The sequence below is a fragment of the Cryptomeria japonica genome, chromosome 6, assembly GCF_030272615.1.
Source record: "Cryptomeria japonica chromosome 6, Sugi_1.0, whole genome shotgun sequence".
NCBI classification, from domain to species: domain Eukaryota; kingdom Viridiplantae; phylum Streptophyta; class Pinopsida; order Cupressales; family Cupressaceae; genus Cryptomeria; species Cryptomeria japonica.
Window position 1 is genome coordinate 137,073,641 of NC_081410.1, and position 20,969 is coordinate 137,094,609.

The 20,969-nt window shown below is 38.2% G+C and overlaps 1 protein-coding gene across 2 annotated transcripts in view; it reads left to right on the forward strand.

Moving 5' to 3' along the window:
- Nucleotides 1-17,706, forward strand: part of LOC131040517 (probable starch synthase 4, chloroplastic/amyloplastic) — a 224,678-nt gene extending 206,972 nt beyond the window's left edge. The window contains exons 17-20 of one of the 2 annotated variants that reach the window (XM_057973461.2): nt 16,483-16,611; nt 16,734-16,774; nt 16,890-16,992; nt 17,202-17,706. In XM_057973461.2, the coding sequence (XP_057829444.1) occupies nt 16,483-16,611; nt 16,734-16,774; nt 16,890-16,992; nt 17,202-17,321 (393 nt within the window). In that variant the 3' untranslated portion in view covers nt 17,322-17,706. The remainder of the gene's footprint in view (nt 1-16,482; nt 16,612-16,733; nt 16,775-16,889; nt 16,993-17,201) is intronic. The other variant, XM_057973462.2, reaches the window with a different exon arrangement.
- The last annotated feature ends 3,263 nt before the right edge of the window (nt 17,707-20,969 follow it).

Genomic DNA, 20,969 nt, shown 5'->3' on the forward strand with positions numbered 1-20,969 from the left:
TCTGAATTGTGACCAATTTTGTTGCATTTGGAACATTGACCGGTGGGTGCATTAATGTTCTGATTGTTTCTAGATCTACACTGATTTGCTCTATGACCATACTTGTTATAGTTAAAGCATTTCCCATTAAATTTGTAGGCATTAGGTTGTCTTACCAGTTTACTGTATCATGATTGTTTGCAGTACCGAAACTTTCACCAATTTCAAATCCAAGTCTATTAGTGTCTCCATTAGGTTTCTGACTTTTCAGCATACCATCAAGTTCTTCTGAACTTTTCTTGAATCTCTTTATGTTGATTTGCAGTAGCCAATTCATTTTCCAGAATTCCCTTTTGTCTCATAAGTTCAGTTTTATCATGTTCCATGTGAATCAAATCTGTCTTTAACATATCATTTTCATGACTGAGTCTTAGATTTTCATTTCCAACATCATTGAGTCTTTTAGTCAAGTCATCTTCATTCTTCTTTCTATCTTCAATGTCTTTACAAAATCTCATAGTCATGTCTTACATTTCATTCCTCAAGGTCATGTTTTCTTGCCTCATCTTGCTTACAAGCTCATTAAGAGTTTCCTTTTCATCATCATTACTCTGCATCTTCTCATGAAGTTCTTTTCTCTTATTTCTAGCAATAGAAAGATTCTCTTGAAGTCCTTGAATGAATTCCTATGCAGTCCTTAGATCATCTTCAAGTTTGATATTTTTCAACTTCTCTGCACCATAGTCCACAAGAGCTCCTTCTAATTGCTTTCTTAAATTCTCCATCTGTACCGGTGTCAGAATCTTCCTCAAGCTGTTAGACTATTCTGTTAGACTTTTGAAAATAGAGGACCAGGCTTTGATACCAATTGTTAGGATTAATGAGAGTCCCAAAGATACTGAGAAGGGGGGGGGTGAATCAGTATCTAGCCGGTTGACAAAATATTTAACCTTATCAAGTATTTTGCATTCCAAAACAGTGTACCGGTAACAAGAATTAATGCAGTAAATATGAACGGTAAAGACAACATAGAAAGCACACCATAACACAAGATGTTTAACGAGGAAACCCGGAGTGGGGAAAACCTCGGTGGGATTTGTGACCCACAATATTCACTCACTGGCCAATGAATGGATATTACTTACAAAAGGGGCCTGCACATGTGCATGTAGGAAGGCCAACTGCCTAGAGCTCACTACTCAATTACAAAAGGAAGTCTCACTGACTTACAAAATGGATTATGAGAATCCAATATAATGTATTGCTATAATTCAGCATCTGCTATGCCAGGTTCAATACCGGTTTAAGCTCATACTATAACCATAAACCTTATACAAAATCTGCCTTAATATTCGCTTATCACTTCTACATCCATCCTATCTCCTTATAAAATGATTTACAAGATCTCATACATATATGAGTCTTATTACAATATGCCATGTCGGCTTTACAAAAGATATTTACAATTAAATACAATAAACAAAATCCTGTCGGCTGGGGTGCCGGTATACATTGTTGTCATTGCCGGTGAAGTGTCTGTCGATGCCGGTGCCTGCCAGTGATTTACCAAATGAATCCCGAGTGGTTGCCTGTAGGTTGCCATCAATGACAACACCATCATTTCTCACTAGAGTGTAGAATGCCAACAACACCAAGGGGACTTACATTTTGCAACAAGTTGGTCAGCATTTGATTCTCAAACTACAAAATAAAAGCAAAAGAGAAAGGTTTAGGAAACCTAAGATTAGCCAGGCTGGTATGCGAGGAGACGGATTCAACATAACCAATCCCTACTTGGTCAGAATGGCTCACAACCTCGCAAGAACGGTGCAGTCTTCACGGGGACTTGGAAGATTTTTCAACTGCGCAACCCGATAAAAAATTTGATGTTGATTTGCACGAACCGAGCGCGAGCAAGATGCTACACCACCAGTTGCGACCTCCTGAGACTACTGAAGATCTTCCGCCACTCGACACTCCGTGTAAGGGGCTGCTGTCTCAAGGAGATGAATAGGCTTCTGGGGTTGTAAGTCCCTTGTTATTTTCAGCAGGTGGAAGTTGTGGTGATTGACAAATGGTTAATGCCAAGCTACAGTTGTGTGAGAATTGGACGAAAAACTTATATATGGGGGTCGGTTGAAGGAATAGCTGAGTGCCAGGAGTGCACCAAGGTGGTCTGAGGCAGACACCTCCTCCTAGGGGTGAAGAAGAGTAACCCTACCCTCTAGTCTCAGGGAGATAGAGGTCCTACATGGACATTAGGGGTGAAGTAGAGTAACCCCGCCTTATCATTAGATGGTGAGGTTTACTGGGGGATGTATACTCAAGGTCCCTATCTCAGTGAAGTGGAGTAGCTGAGCCAATGTTGGGGATGACTCCCGAAGAGTTGTCTATGACCCGAGGACTAGGGAAGCGGAGTACCTAGGCCCTTGCGAGAAGGATGATTGTGCAATGGATTGTCCTGGTTGGGGAAATGGAGTACCCAAGATCTTGTAAGGGGGATGGCCGCGCAATGGGCTATCTATGTCGGAATGTTGGAGCTCGAGAGTTGGGTGAGCTATGTGAGTTGAGTTGCAGAGCCAGAAGTCCATGTGTCTTGTGGAACAAGTGGGTTGATGTGCTGGGCACGCACCTAGGTTACCTGAAGTGGGATTCGCATTGAGGTCCGGGATCTCAAGGCCCTAGAGTGGGGGTCACATGTGCCAATAGGGACAGGGTTCCGAAAGTGTGCTCATGTTGAGCCGAGCCATGAGGCAAGTCCAAGAGGGTGACAAAGATGGATGAGTTGCATGACCGAAAAGAGGATGTGGTCCATAGGCGAGTTGTTTTGGGAGCACAGCCGAGTTGAAGGAGAGTTCAGCGACCAAGGGTATTGGATTGGATCATGGAGCAAAGAGCTTGGTGCCCAAGTAGGAGTGCAAGGTGTTTTGTCAATCTAAGGGACTTAGACTGGGTGTTTGCATGGAGCTGGTTAACGTGCACAGGATGTACAGGGAACCGAGTTCACCAGCGAAGTCATGTAGGCATAGGCCAGGGGCCCAAAGCAGTGTGACTTGGAGTCCCCGTTCAAGAAGGGGGTCTGAGTCGTGTACTAGGTAAGTCGTCGCGGGCTCATGAGAGAGTCAGTGGTGCGCCAGGTTGAGTTCCAAAGGAGACAGGGTCTGTGGATTTGGAGCCTACGTGTGAAGCTACAACCAAGGGCGAGGTGCAGCGCGATTTGTATCAATGCTTCAAGAGTAGATGCAGATCTAGGGGCAGGAACTTGTAATCGGGTGCTTGGGAAGTACTCGGGGTAGTGACCAACGACAGAGTTGGAATTGTTTGTAGACCGGGCTAGGGGCCATCTCTTCATAACGATAAAGCTATCTATTGCCCCAGTATTGTGTTCATTGTGTGGATATGGACAAACAGGAAGCTAGCTCAAGGAGTCTAGTTGTCCCATGAGATATGTTTGGTGCTTGAGGGTTCTAAGGAGCTGAGGGAGGCCAACATGGGGCGCCAGTGCTGTGGGAGTACTGGGCATGCTCAGGGAGTGTGCAGAGTTGGAGCCGGAGGACTTAAGGAGTTCCGGCAGGGGTCAGTGTTAGTAGTCAGGGTCTTATGGGGGACTCAAGAAGACGAAGGCATAGAGGAGACCTGTAAGCTTGTACCAAGGGTGCAGGGATGGTGCGACAAGACAGTGCTAGAGTAGAGTCAGGGACTTGAAGGGAGTGCTAGGAGCATCAGGATGAAGGAAACCCGTGAGAGGGTTGGCATGCACTTCTATTCCGCATGGGTGCGTGTTAATGTGGTTAGGTGGTGGACACTTGAAAAGGGATGGCGTAGTCTGGGAGCAAGAAAGGACTTGTCCATAGTGGAAGTCGCGAGTAAGGTTTGCCAGTGCCGCATGAGGTTGGACCTCCTTTGGAAGGAAAAGGCTTGTTTGGGCAGCAGGTCGGTCTAGCCCCGTGACACTCCGCATGGCTCAGAAACACACCAGGTTGTTTCTTTCCCTCCTATTGTTAATTTTGAAAGTTTTCAATTTGATTTTGAATATGCTGGGAAAACAACTTATAAATGGATTAACCACAAACCCAATGAACTTCCTCAACTGATAATTTCGCCCAATGTCCTGGTTAAACTTGAGAGTGGCCCATTGAATCTACTCTGCATGTGTGGTAAATTGTCAGATTCTTGGGCAATTTCCCCACAGTTCATTCCAAATGCCCAAATTTCTTCTTGCAATGGGTGAAAATATTGGCTAAAGTGAAAATCACACATTTTTACTTAAAATGTCGATCTTGTAGATAAAGGTCGATTGTTTTAAGAACTTTGCAAAAGGCACAAAACTCGCACATTTTATCTTAGAAGCCCGAGTTTCATAGGTGAAAGGTGAATTAAGTAGAATTTGGCGTTTCAAACCCATTTGCGAGATTGCACAACAAGGGACATTATTCGCTCAAAGGCCAAAATCGTAGTCTTGTGAATTCCCGAAAATCTATAAAAGACAAGAAAGTCACACATTTCATAGAAAGGCACCGAGTCTGGCATTTATGCAAGGACCAAGAGGTACCACATTTTGCTTTAGTAGCCCGATTTTATCAAGCAAAGGGGGGGGTGTTTATAACAAAACCTTTCCTTATATTTTGATAGAGAAAATAAAGTAAAACATGCATTATGTTTAAAAGGCCTGAGTTTCATCTATTCAAGGGACGTTTAAAGCCAAAGGAGCCAAAAAGTCACACCTTGTCTCTCCCAATCGAGCTCACTTCAACAAGGGATATAAAGTTAAATTTAATGTGTTTTTAAATTAATTTATTTAATTTTTCAAAATGATTAATCCGGAATGGAAATTGATTGTTTGTAGGTCGAAGGCATCGTCGGGAAGAACCAGGAGAAAGCCTGAAACATCAAGGAGCCATGATCACGACCAACGTCGGAGGAGGAAATACAGGAATGTACCGCAGGGCGCAAGGTCAAAGCGGCAAAGCATGGGGAAGCGCGCCACCACCTGAACCAACAATATTGAAGACAAAGAACACTTCGAATGCTACAAAGTATGCACTCTTAGAAGGATACACTATTGGATTTAATTCCAGAAGTTCAGTTATTAAAAACTAAATTGTTTATTGTAAAAAGAAATGCCTGTGTGCCTTGTTGAAGATATTTTAAAATAAAGGGACACCCAAATTGAAGCCAAATAGTGATAGGTAGTTGAAAATGTGGTTGAAGGGATAACTGGGAATTGAGTAGGCATGGGTTAAGGCTGCCAACTTCTAGAAGGCAGATTGCAACTCTTGGATGCAGTCAATCCTGGCCACCAGTTCGAATTGTAAAATCTATAAAAGGCAGAGGCTTTTCTTTTGTAAAGGGTTAGATTTTTAGGCAGTTAGACTCTAGTTAGGCTGTTAGAAGGTTAGATTTTTTAGGTTTAGAAAGTTAGATTCTAGTTAGAATTTAGTAGTTAGGAGTAGCATAGAGATGCTGCAGAAATTGTTGTAATAGGCAGCTGGAATCAATATAATGGCCATTGATTTGGTGTTTATCATCTTGGTTTTAGTCTGTGTGCATGGTTTCTTTCAGCATTTTAGATAGATCTTTGTTTTGGGTGTGCAGGTATTTGATGGATTCAGGCTCATACCATTGAGGATATACTGATTGTGTGTCTTTGTGTATGGTTAGTCTAAGCCTTTAATTGCATTTAGTTCAATTGTAGGTGTCCATTTGAGCTGCGCCAGAATTGGGTGCTTAGCCATTCTCCTGCAGTCTAAAAATCTTCCAAGTCCCCTTGAAGATTGCACCGTTCTTGCGCGGTTGTGAGCCATTCTGACTAAGTAGGGTTTGGTTATGTTGAATACGTCTACCTGCATACCAGCCTGGCTAATCTTAGGTTTCCTAAACCCTTCTCTTTTGCTTTTATTTCGTAGTTTGAGAATCAGATGCTGACCAGCTTGTTGCAAAACGTAAGTCCCCTTGGTGTTTCGAGCAAAACACATCAAACTGTTGAGCTATCCTGCAGTCAAGAACTAGCAATTGGAACCTTGAGGTTATCCCCTTTGATCGATTAAAAGCAGCATTAGGGCTTCCTTATACAAGAGAGGATGGGATACTCGACGAGATCATTCTATTCTATGTTGGCCGGATAGAGTTGCAGCGATGCGGCTTCAGACACGTGAACACTACCCTTGCCTTATTGTGGGCAATCTCCACTGAAATGTTGTTGGGTGTTCCCTTTTTTATTCTATTATGTGTTTACCCTTTCCATTCTATGAATCATAATGTTATATTATTTTCCTCCTTCATTTAATTTGTTTTCCTATGATTTTGTTTTAGATGTTTTGTTAAGGTAGTTGTTACTATAAGCTCTACTCTATTTCCTAACGACTATGAGACTAATACTTTAAACCCTAAGATTATGATGTTATCCAATGGCCCAAGTTTGTCTCATGTTCCCCAAAAGGAGCTAATTGTTGGTTCCCCTATGAAACTTTGCCTAACAATCAAATGAATATCCTTAAATCAGGTCTTTCTTGTCATGTTATCAATAACAACTAAATCCTTCCCTTATGAAGTCGCAAAACTATCATGTCTCAATCTAGTTTCTCAAACTAATGTTCGTGTAGATTGCTTAAGATTGCACCATGCCAGTTAATGTCCCTTGTAGGATGTTAGTTCAAATCTATTAAAAATTTTACAATCATTCAAATCCTAGCTCTTTTTGGTCACCAAGTTCCTAATATAGCGAGGCAATGTAATGTCGCCTTCCTAACTAGTTCAATTTGGTGGTCAGTTAGCCTATCTAGTGGGTTTTCATAGGCTAATAGTGCTAGGTTTAGGGAACTTTGGAGATAGTTTATCTAGTAGGATGGCAGTATCAGATATTTAGTTGAACTCCAACAGTTGTTATGAGCGTAATGTCCTTTTCTGGAGTGATTTTGGGTGAGTTCTCCAATACTTACTATTTTTAGTAAGTCAGTTTTGGGCATCATTTGAGACTATTTTTAGATATGTCGATGAGAGTTGTGGATATCAATATTTTTGATATCTCATATAGTTTGGTGATTTTAAATAAATTAACGATAAATTAATGTTTTATAAAGTTGAAATAAAGATTTAATTTTATCAGTATTTTAATATTTAATTTAAGGCTATATGGGGCACCAATATTCAAGTGAAGTGCCAATATTTAATAAAGGGAGCCTTTTGTAGACATGGACGCAATTTTATGAAGATGGTGATTTTATTTTAATGTTTCAAAACTCAAAATAGAAGAGTCTGACCCCTTCTTGGAGGCTATTAAAAGGAGATTAGGAGTTCATTTGTAATATGTTGAATTTGATCTTTTCTATTCTTCTTGTTTTGGAGGAGATTGTTCTTCTCAGGGTTTGTGAGGATGAAATCCCTTACAGGCAACATTCGCTACGTTGCTAAAACTTGAAACACACAATCTAGAGAATATCTTGGTGATTTCACATAGAGATCACAGCTGAGCTCACAGCTGAGCTTTAATGGACTCTAATATCTTCTTCTTTAGTTTTAAGAGACTCAAAGTGCCAGATAATATTTATGGTGGCTGATTAAGGAGAATTTCAGAGGTTATTGTGTATTTGCTGGTCTCATTATTGCTGGCCGTACCATCACATTGGGGTTCATACCTTGCTAACAATAGGCATTGGGTTCGTTGAAGGTATTTGGCTAGAGTTTTGAGGACTTCTACAGCTTCTTGGAGTCACCTAGATTGGGAGATTGCATTGATATAATTTCCTTGGAACTTGGAGGAGTTTTTTGGAGTGTGGCATCCACTTTGGGAGTGCCAGTTTGCAGATTTTATTGATAAACCAGTCCTCTTCTTTGCTGCATTTTGTGGGTATGTTGGAAATGTATTTGTAATTCTATTTTATGAACTGAGTTCTCATTTTGAAGATTATTGTAGCTTCAATTGAGAAAATAAATCTGAGTTATTCGAGCTCAGTGGGTTTCCTGAATATTGTATTTTTCTGAGTTGTTTAATTACTGCAAGTATCTTTATTATCTGCACTTTATTTATCAATCAAAAAACCATTGCAAAACAAATTAACAACAAACAAAAAATTCAAGGCAATTAAGGCAGCATATTACAGGCAAGAGCATACAGAGTCTAGAATGAGAACAATGAAATTAATCAAAAATATGTTGGTAGCTTGCTGACCAAATTACATTAAAATCAAATTCATAGAATAAATCAATGCCAAAATGATAGATGGTGATATGCAAACTCTAATTGATAATAAGCAAAAATATGTTAATGCCTAACAGACTATATCACCCAATTTTGATACACACCAAGCTAAAGAATAAAATACTAAAAATAAAGTGGATCCAATAGATGAATCAACTAGGATCTTATAGTTGAACACACCTTAGGATTGAGAGGGTGGGTGAATCAATTCGGACCTTAAAACATTTAACCTTATCTTTCCAAAAGACAATCAACTTATCTTTCACTTTATCAGCAGCAATGAAGGATAGAGAAAAGAAACACAATGCACAAGAGAACACCAGATTTACATGGAAAACCTAAACAAGGAAAAACCAGAGTGAGAGTCAACTCACACTATATGAAATGATTACAAATCTATTTTAGGCTCACTGACAAGGAAGCATGTTGCCACCTAAAAGACTTGCAAGTTGAGATGCACTATCCTAGGGAAAGATACACAAGGACTTGCAGATTGAAGCTCATTGTTCTAAGGCAAGATACAAAGGACTTGCAAGTTGAAGCTTAGTGCTCCAGGGCAAGATATGAAGACTTGCAAACTGAAGATCACTTCTCTAAAGAAAGATACAATATCACAACATTTGAATCAGCAGGATAAAGCCTTCTCCAGATATGAAGTTGCACTTAAACTACTGTCACAAGTGGCCAACTCCAACAACCACCACCACCTCACTGTCACTGTCTTCACATCATACAACTCAGCAAGTGATATGATCATGAAAGCATATTCGCAAATATTTTGATTTACTCGCTGACATCATGATACCCACATTCACAATTTCAAATTGATCTTCTATATATACTATCTTCTTCACCTCAAACATCAATTAGGTTAGCCAAAACAAAGGACGAGCATAGGCCCTACTAAGCCAGCCAACATAATTGTGGTGAATGTGATCCAATCTAGGGGATAGAGAGGACCCAAAACATCATATTACACTTCTCTAAGTAGCTCCAAATAATATACATGATGGCGCACATCACCCAAGGACAACAACTAGGTAACGTGTACATAAACAATGTAGCACATAACCAGTTGGTCCAAAAACATAGCATCCAAATGAATAAACTCAATGTGGATCCCCACATGCCAAGGGTAGAACTTGTTGTGACCTTTTCACACATCGCCCCATTGCAAACAGGGACCCCCTCTTTCCTGCTTTCTGCATTGGTTAGTTTAGGGTTTTGGCAGCATAGTGGGCAATTTTGAGTTTGAATTTTGATCATGCCTAATTGTTGTTTAGGGTTTTTGAAGTTATAGGATCAAGTGTGTAAAAGTTGAGAGTTTAAATGATCCTAATTTTGTCTAAGTGTAGACCTTTTGAGCATAAACGTGTTTTTGAATGTCCTCGTCGGTGATATTTAAGTGCCTAAGTGTTTTAGGACCTTTAGGAATTGTTTTCTTGCTCTTGTGAGGTTATTTAAGTTGATTTTGCAATTTATCTCAGGTGATTTTGAGTGGTTAAATTGTTGAATTTTTTATGAAAACCCATGTTCTACGGGTCAAAATGTCAAAATTCCTGACGAGAGGTGCTTTTCCCCCACATTTCCGATGACCCATGATTTTCCCCCACTCAAAATCCTGATGGGAGAAGAATTTCCGCTGGACCTCTTATTTCCCCCATTGAGTTTCCTAATGCAAGGTGATTTTCCACCATGATGACAAAGATCATTCTTATGGAGTTGGGGAGACGGATCATGGCTGTCCACGCTCATCAATTTGTCAAACATAAGGTCGAAATGGGGATTTCTACAACAAACCCATTGAAGATTGGTCGGTATTCTCTTGTCACATCCGTCAAAGCCAAAGCTATGGAGACTAAGATGTAGGAGATTAAACTCAAAAGGTTTAAGTCCAGGGCAGATTTTGACTACCGAGGTATGAAGGAAAAGATCAAAAAGTCCTTTGTACATGTGCATCGTATTGAGGATATCTGGGTAGATCTCCATACAGAAATTGAGGTTCTCAAGATGGACTATTGCAGGCTTACTATTGAGCAGGTTATTGATCTGAACCTGGTAGACATTCCACAAGGAATGATTGATGATGGGAATGTGCTTGATCCAGAGTCTTTTTCACGAAGGGTTGAGGAACCACCACTTCCTTTAATCCAATGGTCACATAAAGAATGCACTTCTACTCTTGAAAGATTTCAGCCTATCTTAGCTAACACCAATACTTGGCTCAAAGGTAATGGTGTTAGACTCATCAAGATCAAGGTAGGAAAAGAAGACGACTCTACGGGGCCTCTTGAACATAAGTTTGGGATTCAAATTGACAATAAGGAAGGCACATCATCTTTAGGCACTAGGATCAAATTACGAGTTAGTCGGGCAATAGTACTTCCTCCTGAGGAGGCGACAGTTCGTGGGAAAGAAAAGCCCTGGCTTCACATTCATGTGATCGATCCTGATGATCCAGAAGAAGGACAGCAATCAGATGATGCTCCTAGGTCACTAGCTTCAAATTCACCTCATGAGATTCCCTCCTCAGTTTCCATGGAGCTGCCTCTATCTCCTCCCGACATAGTAGTGGAGTCTCCTCAAAATGTGGTCCCTATTTCAGCAATTGAGCCTCCTATTGATCATCAACAAGAGAGTTTGCTGGAAATCTTCGAGGATACTCCTTCATGCATTCATCTATCAAAGATTGATACCTCTACTTCTAGCTTTGAGAAGTTTATGAAACAAACTTCATGTCCTCTGGTTACCGAGCAAGCCATGGTTGCCATCTAGACAGATACTTCCCCCAGGATGACCACGGTTGCTCAAATAGAAATTGCTTCTCCTTTGCTTGCAATTGCTACTGAAGGAGAGTTGATGGCTTTACCTCCATGGCTTAGTTCTTTTACCCCAAAGAGGAAGAAGCAGGAAATCTCTCTTGATGTCTTTGATTATCAGCAACTCAAGCAGTCTAGGCCCAAGGTTGTTAAAAAAGCCAAGACAATCTCAAGAGTAATTGTTGACAACAAGAAGATGAAGGTGGCTAAAATTGTTGAACCTCTTGCAGATAAGCCACATGAAGAGATGTCAGTTGCTAATTACAAAGTCACAAGGGTAGAATTGGGTAAGCAAACGCATAAGGTAGTAAAGCATGATGCCCAGTATTCTGTAGCTTCACTAGTGCAGCAGTATGATGAGCTTCTAGCCAAGAAAGACAAGCTAGAAGAGGACAATAGGCAACGTGTTGCAGCTATTCGTAAGATCACAAAACCTGCTGGTGAAGTGAGTAATCCTTCAAGTTCTACCGAGGCACGAGAATCAATTTAGAGAGTTGAGAGAGCTGCTCAAAAGGTACAAGCATTGGAACCTTGGGTTGATCAGCTTCATAATCTATGTGCATAAATCTTGAAGGAGGTTTTCCAAATGATGGTCAAGTTGAAGACCATTGAAGAACAATTGAACCAAGTTTCTGATACTGTCAAACGGAACTTGGAAAAGGTAGAAGACAGCTTGATTACTTGGCTTAAAATTGCTCAGTAGAAGTTAAGTGTTCTTCTAGAACATCAGGTAATTCCTTAAAGAGTTGTGTACTTGGAATATCATGAGCTCTTGAAGAACAAAGCCCTTGTTCTTGAGTCACTTATTGAAGACATTGATGATGCTATGAGGCTATGAATGGAAGTTTTTCAAGATATGATCTCTCATTGTCAAAAAGCTTCCTGCAACATCATGGGTCATGATGGGGAATTATTGGCAGAAGAAAAGGTTCTCTCTGATCTGCAGTTGAAGATCCGTCAAGAGTGGAAAAGTGAACCATTCTCAGTAGCATCCATTCAAGCCTTAGCGACTTATCAAGCTTACTTGCGAGAAATCCAGTCTTCCTTTGAGAGAAATAATGCCACAATCCTTCGTTGCAGCAATGTTATCGTGAAAACCATCCAGAAGTTCGAAGGATTCATGTCTTCTCATGATGCAACTTAAGTGTTTTTCAACACTTAGCTGCATTTTTCCAGAATTTTAATCTCTTAGTTGTAGTTTTTCTTTTGACAAGTTACATGTAAAACATTTTGTAAATTGCAAGTCAAGTCTTTACTTGCACTTTTGTAATTACATGTAAAGCAACTACAAGTTGTGTTCAATTAGGACTGTAGTTGGAATAAGTCATAATTAGTTATTGAATAAGTCTTGGTGGTTGAGAAAATCTCTCAAGTTAGTTAGGATCCTCCCACCTTTTTCTCTAAACTCCTCTTCTATAAATATTTGAGGGGTCTATTGTAATCTTTATCTTCTAAAAAGCAAGCAAAAATTCTGTCAAATTTGCAACAAAGAAGTCTTTGAGTTTTTATGTGTAAATTGAAGAATTGAAAAGAATAGAAGAAAATTGCTCAAGATTTGAGTCTTTGTGCTACATTCTTGAGTTTGTGTTCTATATTACCTTTCTTGCAAGTGTTTCTTTAAGAGCTTAATCGAATTTGATTTGCAGTCTTTGTGCTGCAAGTATTGGAGGTTAATATAAATTATAGTAAATATTCTTTTGAGAGGGGCTGTAAGACTTTGTTCTTGCTCTTGTTCTTAAGAGAGTTCAGAAGCAGATTTTGTAAGAAATAGATGTGAGTCTTTGAGCTCGTACTAGTTCCTACTATTTTACGTAGAAAAGAATAAGATATTTCAGTCTTTGTGCTGTTATAATTTGTTCTTGATAGCATTAGTATAAAAAAGGGTAGATAGGACTTCACATAATCAAGACCTTGAGCTTGATATTGCTGTCCCATCCCGAAGGAAGTGACGGAAGTCTTTGAGCTTTCAGGAAACTTCATTTTCTTTCTCTCATTTCATTTTAAAAAGTTGTTACCGTTGTTTTATGTTAAATTGCTATCACTTTTTTGTGAAGAGAAAAGGATATTGGCTTTCTTGAAAGAAGAATAAAGACTACTGTCCCATCCCATTTTATTTTTAAGTTGTAGATAGATAGGGGGGGGGCTTCCCTTAATTAGGATAGTTTTACTCACACACTGTGGTTGAAACCACAATTTTGTATATTTCCCCAAGTGTACAAAATTTTCAACCAACAAGGTCAACTTGGGAAGAAAGGGGAAATGAAATGCAAATTTCAAATTAATGCAAAATGATCCTACATTTGGGTTTGCCGTCCATTTGGGGGGAATGTGAGTTTGAATTTGGAGGCACCAAAGTTATAAGTAAGAGTGTTGGGCTCTTGTTTTGGTATCCATGAATATTTTGTAACGAAGTGTTGCCGAATTTGTGCCAGACTTGTGCTTCGAAGTTGAGAGCTTCCTAGCCTTGTGACAGTTTCGTACTTGAGAGATAGCACCTAGCTGATTGGAGAGACTATTTCTCATTCAGAGGGATAGATTAAGTTGATTGAAGATGGATTTCGTTGATGCATTTTCAGTTTTCTAAATTTTGGAATGTTTTTCATGTTGCTGGTTGGTCCATGGCTGTAGCAGTTAATCATTCATATCTCACTGCTTGATCGTCTGATTGTTCTAGGTAATGGTTTGTTAGATTCCCCTTTGCTAGGCACCTCTCCTTGCTGAATTTCGGAATTTTATAGCGAAGGACCTGATTTTTAATGCTGATTGCCCCTCTCAAGGCAGGCCATGCTACGTTGCAAGACATTGGGAAGTGTGCATAAAAGTTCAAGGGTTGTTTTGCTTAGTTTGATGATTGGTACATGGGCGTTCTTATCTTAGCTCTCCCTTGCCACTGATTTGGAGCCATTCAGAGGTGTTTTGATGGTGATATGGACTTCACAATGCTATTGGTCTGATTTTTGGTGATGTTGATCTGCTATATCAGATTTGGTAAATTGTTCATTTTGGCTTGTGATTTTCAGTTTCTTATTTGTAGCTTCTTGGAGTATCTTCTTATATCTATTGGAGATTGAAGCTTTATTGTACTAACAGTATCTTGTAGAGTTGCTCATTTTAAGATTGTGTTCAGTAATACTGGAACAGTCCATTTCATTATGCATTTTACTTTCTTGTATTGCTCACTGCATAAGTGGAAGAGGTTGGCTTTGCCACCTATCTCTATTTCATATTGTACTCTTGTCCTCCTACTGAACAAGTGGTCGAGTGATAGTTTTGTCATAGAGGTTGGCTTCACCACCTATTTCTTTTTTATATTGTACTCCTGTCCTCCCATTGAATGAGTGGTTGAGTGATAGTTTGTTATTTCTAGTCTTCCTGCAGAAAAGTGGTTGAGTGATTATCATTTGCTTAATTCAGTCCTCCCGTTGAACAAGTGGTTGAGTGATTGTTTTACTTTCAGAATTTCCTTTCAGCACAAGTTTTGATTATCCTAACCTTAACGGGTGAACATTGTTGTGTTAAAAATCTGAAAAAATTAAGGAGGAAATTACAGAAGGTAGGCATTCGTTGTCTCTGAGATGGATTGTTCAATTCTCTCTAAAAGCTGTTTGGCATTGAATTTCAATTTCTACTTTTATTTGATATGTTAAAGCTGTTGACATGGTTAATGATTCTTATATTACTGTTTAATAATTTAAAATTTATTGGCTAACACTTTGTTTCTTTAACATTTGGAATTGTAGTTATGTTGACTCAGGCCTCCAATTTTTAAGGTTGTTTTGTAGGACAAGTTTGACAGTTGTAGCGTTATAATGCAGCTTGGCCTCTGATTTTTAAGGCTGTTTTGTAAGACATGTTGACAGTTGTAGCATTATAATTACGGCTTTGGCATTTTTTGGGTATTGCACATATTTGCCATGGAAAATAAGAAAACAGATGGCAATAGAAAATTGACAAGAAATAGGATTGGAGGAGGTTGTACGTGAGAAATGGCCCTGCTACAGCCATACTTATGTACATATGGTGTGTATTAATTCAGCCTGAACAGGCCTGCAATGGCTGCAGACAGCCTCGTGGACCATAACAGCTATGAAACAACAAAATGCCTAGAATTTAGAAGTACAAAAAATAAATAAAAAGAAAAGAAATCAACTGCCTGCAATCGCTACTTAAACATGGTCATTGTGGCAGCTACTGTGGTGGGAAAAAATACACTGGGGGACTAAGAATTGACTATTGGCTTTGTGTGCTAGCCTTACAAGCAACAGCAACCCCTCTTTGCTGCTATGGAACTAAGGCAATGTACAATTTTTTTCTCTCTAAATTTGAGAAATTTATTTTTCAATTTGTAAGAAAGATTTGATACGGAGAAAAACCATAGTTGCCAAGAAACCCCATTATAGGAGCGTAGACTGCATACCCATCCTTGTATTCACAAATTCTGGCGATTATATATATGTATATATAGCTGTCTCCCTATTCATCTACTTGTGTACCTTAATTTGATCTGTGTCCCTAAGAAATGACTATTGGCTTTGTGTGCTAGCCTTACAAGCAACAGCAACCCATATATATATATATCTGTCTCCTTATTCATCTACTTGTGTACCTTAATTTGATCGGTGTCCCTTTTCCAATACTATTACCAACACCTCTGCATCTCGTGGTAACTATGAGAAAACACTTGTGAAATATTAAAAGAAACTGGGATGTCCAAATATGCTAGAAGTGTCTAAATTTATTAGCTGACCCAAAGTAATATACTAGTAATGCACCTTAAGACAACAACCCAGATTTGTAGAAAACAGAGGTTCCACCTGCTTTCTCTTGCAGAAGAATTTAGGCTTGTACTGATCAAGCTATTAATAAATGATTGTATCGAGCCCTTAGACATCATGAAACAGTTATGGCAGATGAAGATGCTTCTTGTAAGTTGAGTGATTGGATGGAGGTTCAACAGTTAACTTGGCTCATTTGTTTGTTTACATTTGTGCAATTGTCATTTGCTTCTCCTACATTGAGCATAATGTGAAATGATTACAGCCAAGATAAAGACCTCATCTTGTAACAGCTATTACTTATTCTACTTAGAGTTCGAATTTTAATATTTATTTTAATGCTGGTATCCAGCTGTGACTAAAAAATTCTGGAAGCTTTGTACTAACTGAATCATTTTAATTATTTCAGATACTGCATATATATCAGATCTCAGATGGTATGAAAAATTATTTTTGCATGGCAATATTTTTGGGTTTAGATTTCTTGGTCATAGCAACTCCATGCTAACTAATGCGTACCTATATTCCTAAAATGTTTTGGAAGGATGAATGTACCATACACCTTGTGCACATGGGCTACTTTTATAATTTACATCTTTCTACAAAACCATTGTAAATTGACATTTTGTCAGTCTCATTTCAAGAGTAAGTGAACTATAGTCAGTTTCAAACTTTCAATATATTCTCTTCTTTTGCCCATCACAAATTTCAGCTACTGGTTCGCTTGCAGGAGAATTGCAGAGTAATTGCCAAGCATGATGAAGCCTTGCTACATCTAGTGGTGGCTGGGTCTGATATTCTTTTATGTTCATCATTTCATGACCCACAAAATCAAATAATGGTAGTGCTATTTCCCATTTGTATTCATACATTCCATTGGAAGTAAAGCTTGACCGTTTACATATATCTTATACTTTCATGTCATTGAATTCTATATTCATAATGTAACTCTTATTTGTGCAGCTTAAAGCGTTGAAATATGGTGCCCTCCCTATATTAAGAAGGTATTACGCTCCCTGTTCCAGCAACTTTGTGTAGGATCTTGATCCAGCTTATAATGTTTTAGATGCATCAAGTAGGCATATTCTTAGATACCTAAATAATTACATTATCTTCCAGTGGAAATGAAGAAAATGGAATATGGAATAAAGAGACTGAGAGTTTTATGTTGCGCTTCAATCCTGATGTGGCAGTATCCTTGACTGAAGCAATTAATCACATGGTAAATTTTGCATGAGACTACTTGGTACTTGTGTTGAGTTATTATTTCTGTTGAATGAAATATAGAAGTTCTTAAAATGACAAAGCATACTCTGATACAATATCAGGGATATGTGTTAGCTTCTTGTATTCAGATATAAAATGGCTTAGTGATGCAATTGCACTGATCTCAGTGTATCTTATATTTATGACATTTTTACTGTTCTATAGAAGGACGATCCTGTAGGTTGGGCGAACATGGTAAAGAGGGGAATGATGAAAGACTTCTCGTGGGATGCTGAATGCGCTGAGAGATACGGTGATGCATATTGGTCCATACATGAATTGTAATAAGATGTACTGATTTTTAAGATTGGATTATACCTTGTTAGTTGTGTTGCCTTACCACCCCAATCACAATAAACTTGTACAGAGACTGCCTGTGTGCAGCTAGGAGGTATATCTCTGCATGAAGAAAAAATATGCAGAACATGTTTATAAAAATAGCTAAAAGTGGGGCTCTCTCCAAAGCTCCTTCGTGTACGACATTAACTACACAACAATGTATAATGGTAGAGATCAGAGGATGGTTTTGTTACATAATTTTTTATCTACAACTCAGTGATCTTATATCAAACGTTGTCATTCATTTTACCCAGTTATTGAATGCGGCCTGTATTATGATGTGTTTAACATCCAACATGCAATCAAATAATGGTTTTCTTTTCTTACAAAAGCTTATTGTTAGAGATAATCCAAATCAAATGTTTTACTCTAAATCTAAATTGAGATGCTCATCCATAAAATCGAGTATAGTTTCATAACTCTCTTTTTAATGAGTAAGCTCAGGAATAGGGAGAGTCCTATAAATTAGCTTATCTTTAGCGGGATATAGATAAAGAAGTCAAAGATATCATATTTGTTTATTATTTTCTTAAAAAGATATTATATTATAATTAATATTAAATCATTATTATTTTACTATGTTATTGTAATTAATATTAAATTATTATTACAATATGATTATATTATTATATTTAATATATTCTTGTTATTATATTTTTATATTTCCATTAAACTCTTAACAAAAGTAAAAAAAAAATGCGTAACAAATTATTATTACTTTTTTGATAGGAAAGTGTTACGGATAGCTCCCTCTATTACTGAAAAGCAAAAGTTCATTACATAAGTATATGTTCATACTATGCCATATTGGCGAATTACATAGATCATTCCATTAACCCTAATGATAAAGGTACCCAACACCAGTGTCAATCTCCACCATCCTATCCACAACTTCTTTCAGAATCAGACCATCGTTTTTCTCTACAAATGCTACAAATTCACTTGTGTTGTTGTTCTTGGTTACACGGTTTCGGAAAAAGCCTCCATGCGATCTCCAGTTTAGTCTTCTTCCTTTCCTCTGAGACATTCAGCAATCCCAGCACAATCCTGTCTTTTGGTAGAACTTTCATTTAATCAATCCTCTTGCACACCTGCTCATACTTTTCTCAACACGCATATTGGTCTGGAATCCTCACACCCTGCAAAGAGACACCCAAAATCTGCACACATAAGAGGAGAAATTCTTCATAAATGTCCCCATCATGGACATGCCCTCCTGCCCATCGATCTTTCCCCGGAATGTTCAGACTGGTCGTGGAATCCTCTTCGCTTTCCAATCTGAGAAGGAAGGAAATTTGTTGTTCAGGTGTTTCATCCGCACATCTACACTCCAACTCAATGTGCTTCACCATTGCTTGCTCACATCGTGATAGCCTTCGATAGATGAGTGATTAAATATCAAGTTTTTGTCCTTCGCACTAAAAGACTCAGAGAAGAACAATCCAATTTTGGATCTCCACGAGATATACTGTCCAAATGCCTCAGAATAAATCAATGTCTTCCCACTTGTTTGCAGTTTCTACCGCATTTATCATATCATGCGTGCCTTCAGAACAATAGCGGATAGATATCTAGGTCCTCATATTGCTACTAACAAAAGCAAAGTACCGCAAAGATGGCGAAGTATGAGTATTTCCACTCCAAATGGCATTGGATAGTCAAATCATATCATGGTCACTGTCGAAACGCTTGTCAAGTACTGCCTACCCCTTGGAGTATCATCATTTGCAATTACATCCCTAAGGCCTAGCCATCTCAAACTGTTACAATCTATGATCACATTCTCCTTCTAGGTTACCCCATGATTTGTCAGTTTGTCGGCCACCTGATTTGCTTCTCTGTAAACATGGCCAATGGAGAAATCCTCTATATCCTTTAGAATCTTCCAAGAGGTAGCAATCCAATTTTTTAATTTCCAATTTGGGCTCTCCTTTTTTATAATAGCCTATATGCAGATTTGCGAATCGCCCTGTATTTCCAAATTAGTAATGTTTTTATCTTTGCATAGTTGTAATCCTAGCGCTAATGCAACCATTTTGGCTTCATTGTTGGTTGCCAAGCCAAGCCGTTTTGATGTTGCCCAAACACACTCGCCATGTTCATCCCTGATTATACATCATGCCCCTATAGTCCCGAGATTGCCTTTGGCAGCCCTGTCAAAGTTCAATTTCCATCGTCTTTTTCTAGGGGCCTGCCAGATAACCTCTCTTCTATCTAGCATCTTTTTTCAACGGTTAACAGTTGGAAGTTTAAGCTTTGGCCGGGTCTTCTAATTTCCTTGTCCCATCAAGAAAATCTGGTTTTCTTCCTATATTTGACATTGGAATTGGCCACTTCAGTTATTGATCCCCAGATGACACTCTTGAGGTTATTCACATCCATATCATTTCCTTTAAAAGTTCTTATATTTCTTTCTTTCCAACCGTTCCATATCAAAATGGATGGAGCCTAGAAGGATCCTCTCTTCAACATTGGGCATGTTGAGATGAATTCCACAATATCTGTTTGTCGTGGTTGTAATGACCCTTACATTATATATATAGCTTTAATTGTTCCCATATATTATTATTGTTAAAGATTATTGTATTGCTTACAATAAAATTATCCACAGTTTATTATTAATATTCTTGTTTATCAATGTTTATTATTAATAACCTTGTTTATTAATGTTTATATTTAATATTCTTGTTTAATATAAATATGTACAAGCACTGATTTGTATTGGGGAGTAATACGTTTGAAATGCGAGGGACATGACCCAAGGAATGGTTGTCCAAGGGATTGTGTCCATTTGGAAAAGTCACAAGAAGTCGGTGGTTTTAAATATCATTGCCCAACCCGGGGCCCCCAAATATGGAAGTAAGAAGAGGTCAACATTCACATTGACTAGGAACTCTACGAGTATGAATATAAAGGCTGCTAATAATATCATTTGATGTTGTTTAATAATGTTAATACAATTTAACATTGGTAATACAATCAATACAATGAATACAATTTAATATTGTTAATGCAAATTAATAAATTCAATACTAGTAAAACAATTATATTGTTATTAATAGAACCAATACAACTATTCATTAACAATCAATTTTAAACTCATATAAGACATAAGAATGCAAAAGAAATCTGAATGTAGTACTATAACAAGAAAATATAAAGGGTAATTAGCATTATCTTAATACTAGACATGTTGATAACATTAAAACACTACCAATATTGATAGCATTCATTGCATAAATGATAAAATAACATAATGTTGTTAAGAAATATAATTAACAATTAATATTGTAGTGAACATAAATATTTATTACAACATTTCTAAACATGGTAGGGGGAAGTGTGAAAGTATTGTGAGAGGGGTACGGTATATGGACACTCTTCTAGATACACCACCTCAAAGTGGGACAAGATGAGCCTATAGAGGCCAAAGGAGTACAAAGAGTACAATCTTTGGGTCTAGAGGAGATGGTTTCTAGGACACCATTTGCAATCTCTTACTCCTTCCCATCATGGCACATTAATATAAGAAGGTCAATCATAAGAAGTAGGAAAAGTGACAAGATGGGGGGATAACAGTTAGGGAGCACATCT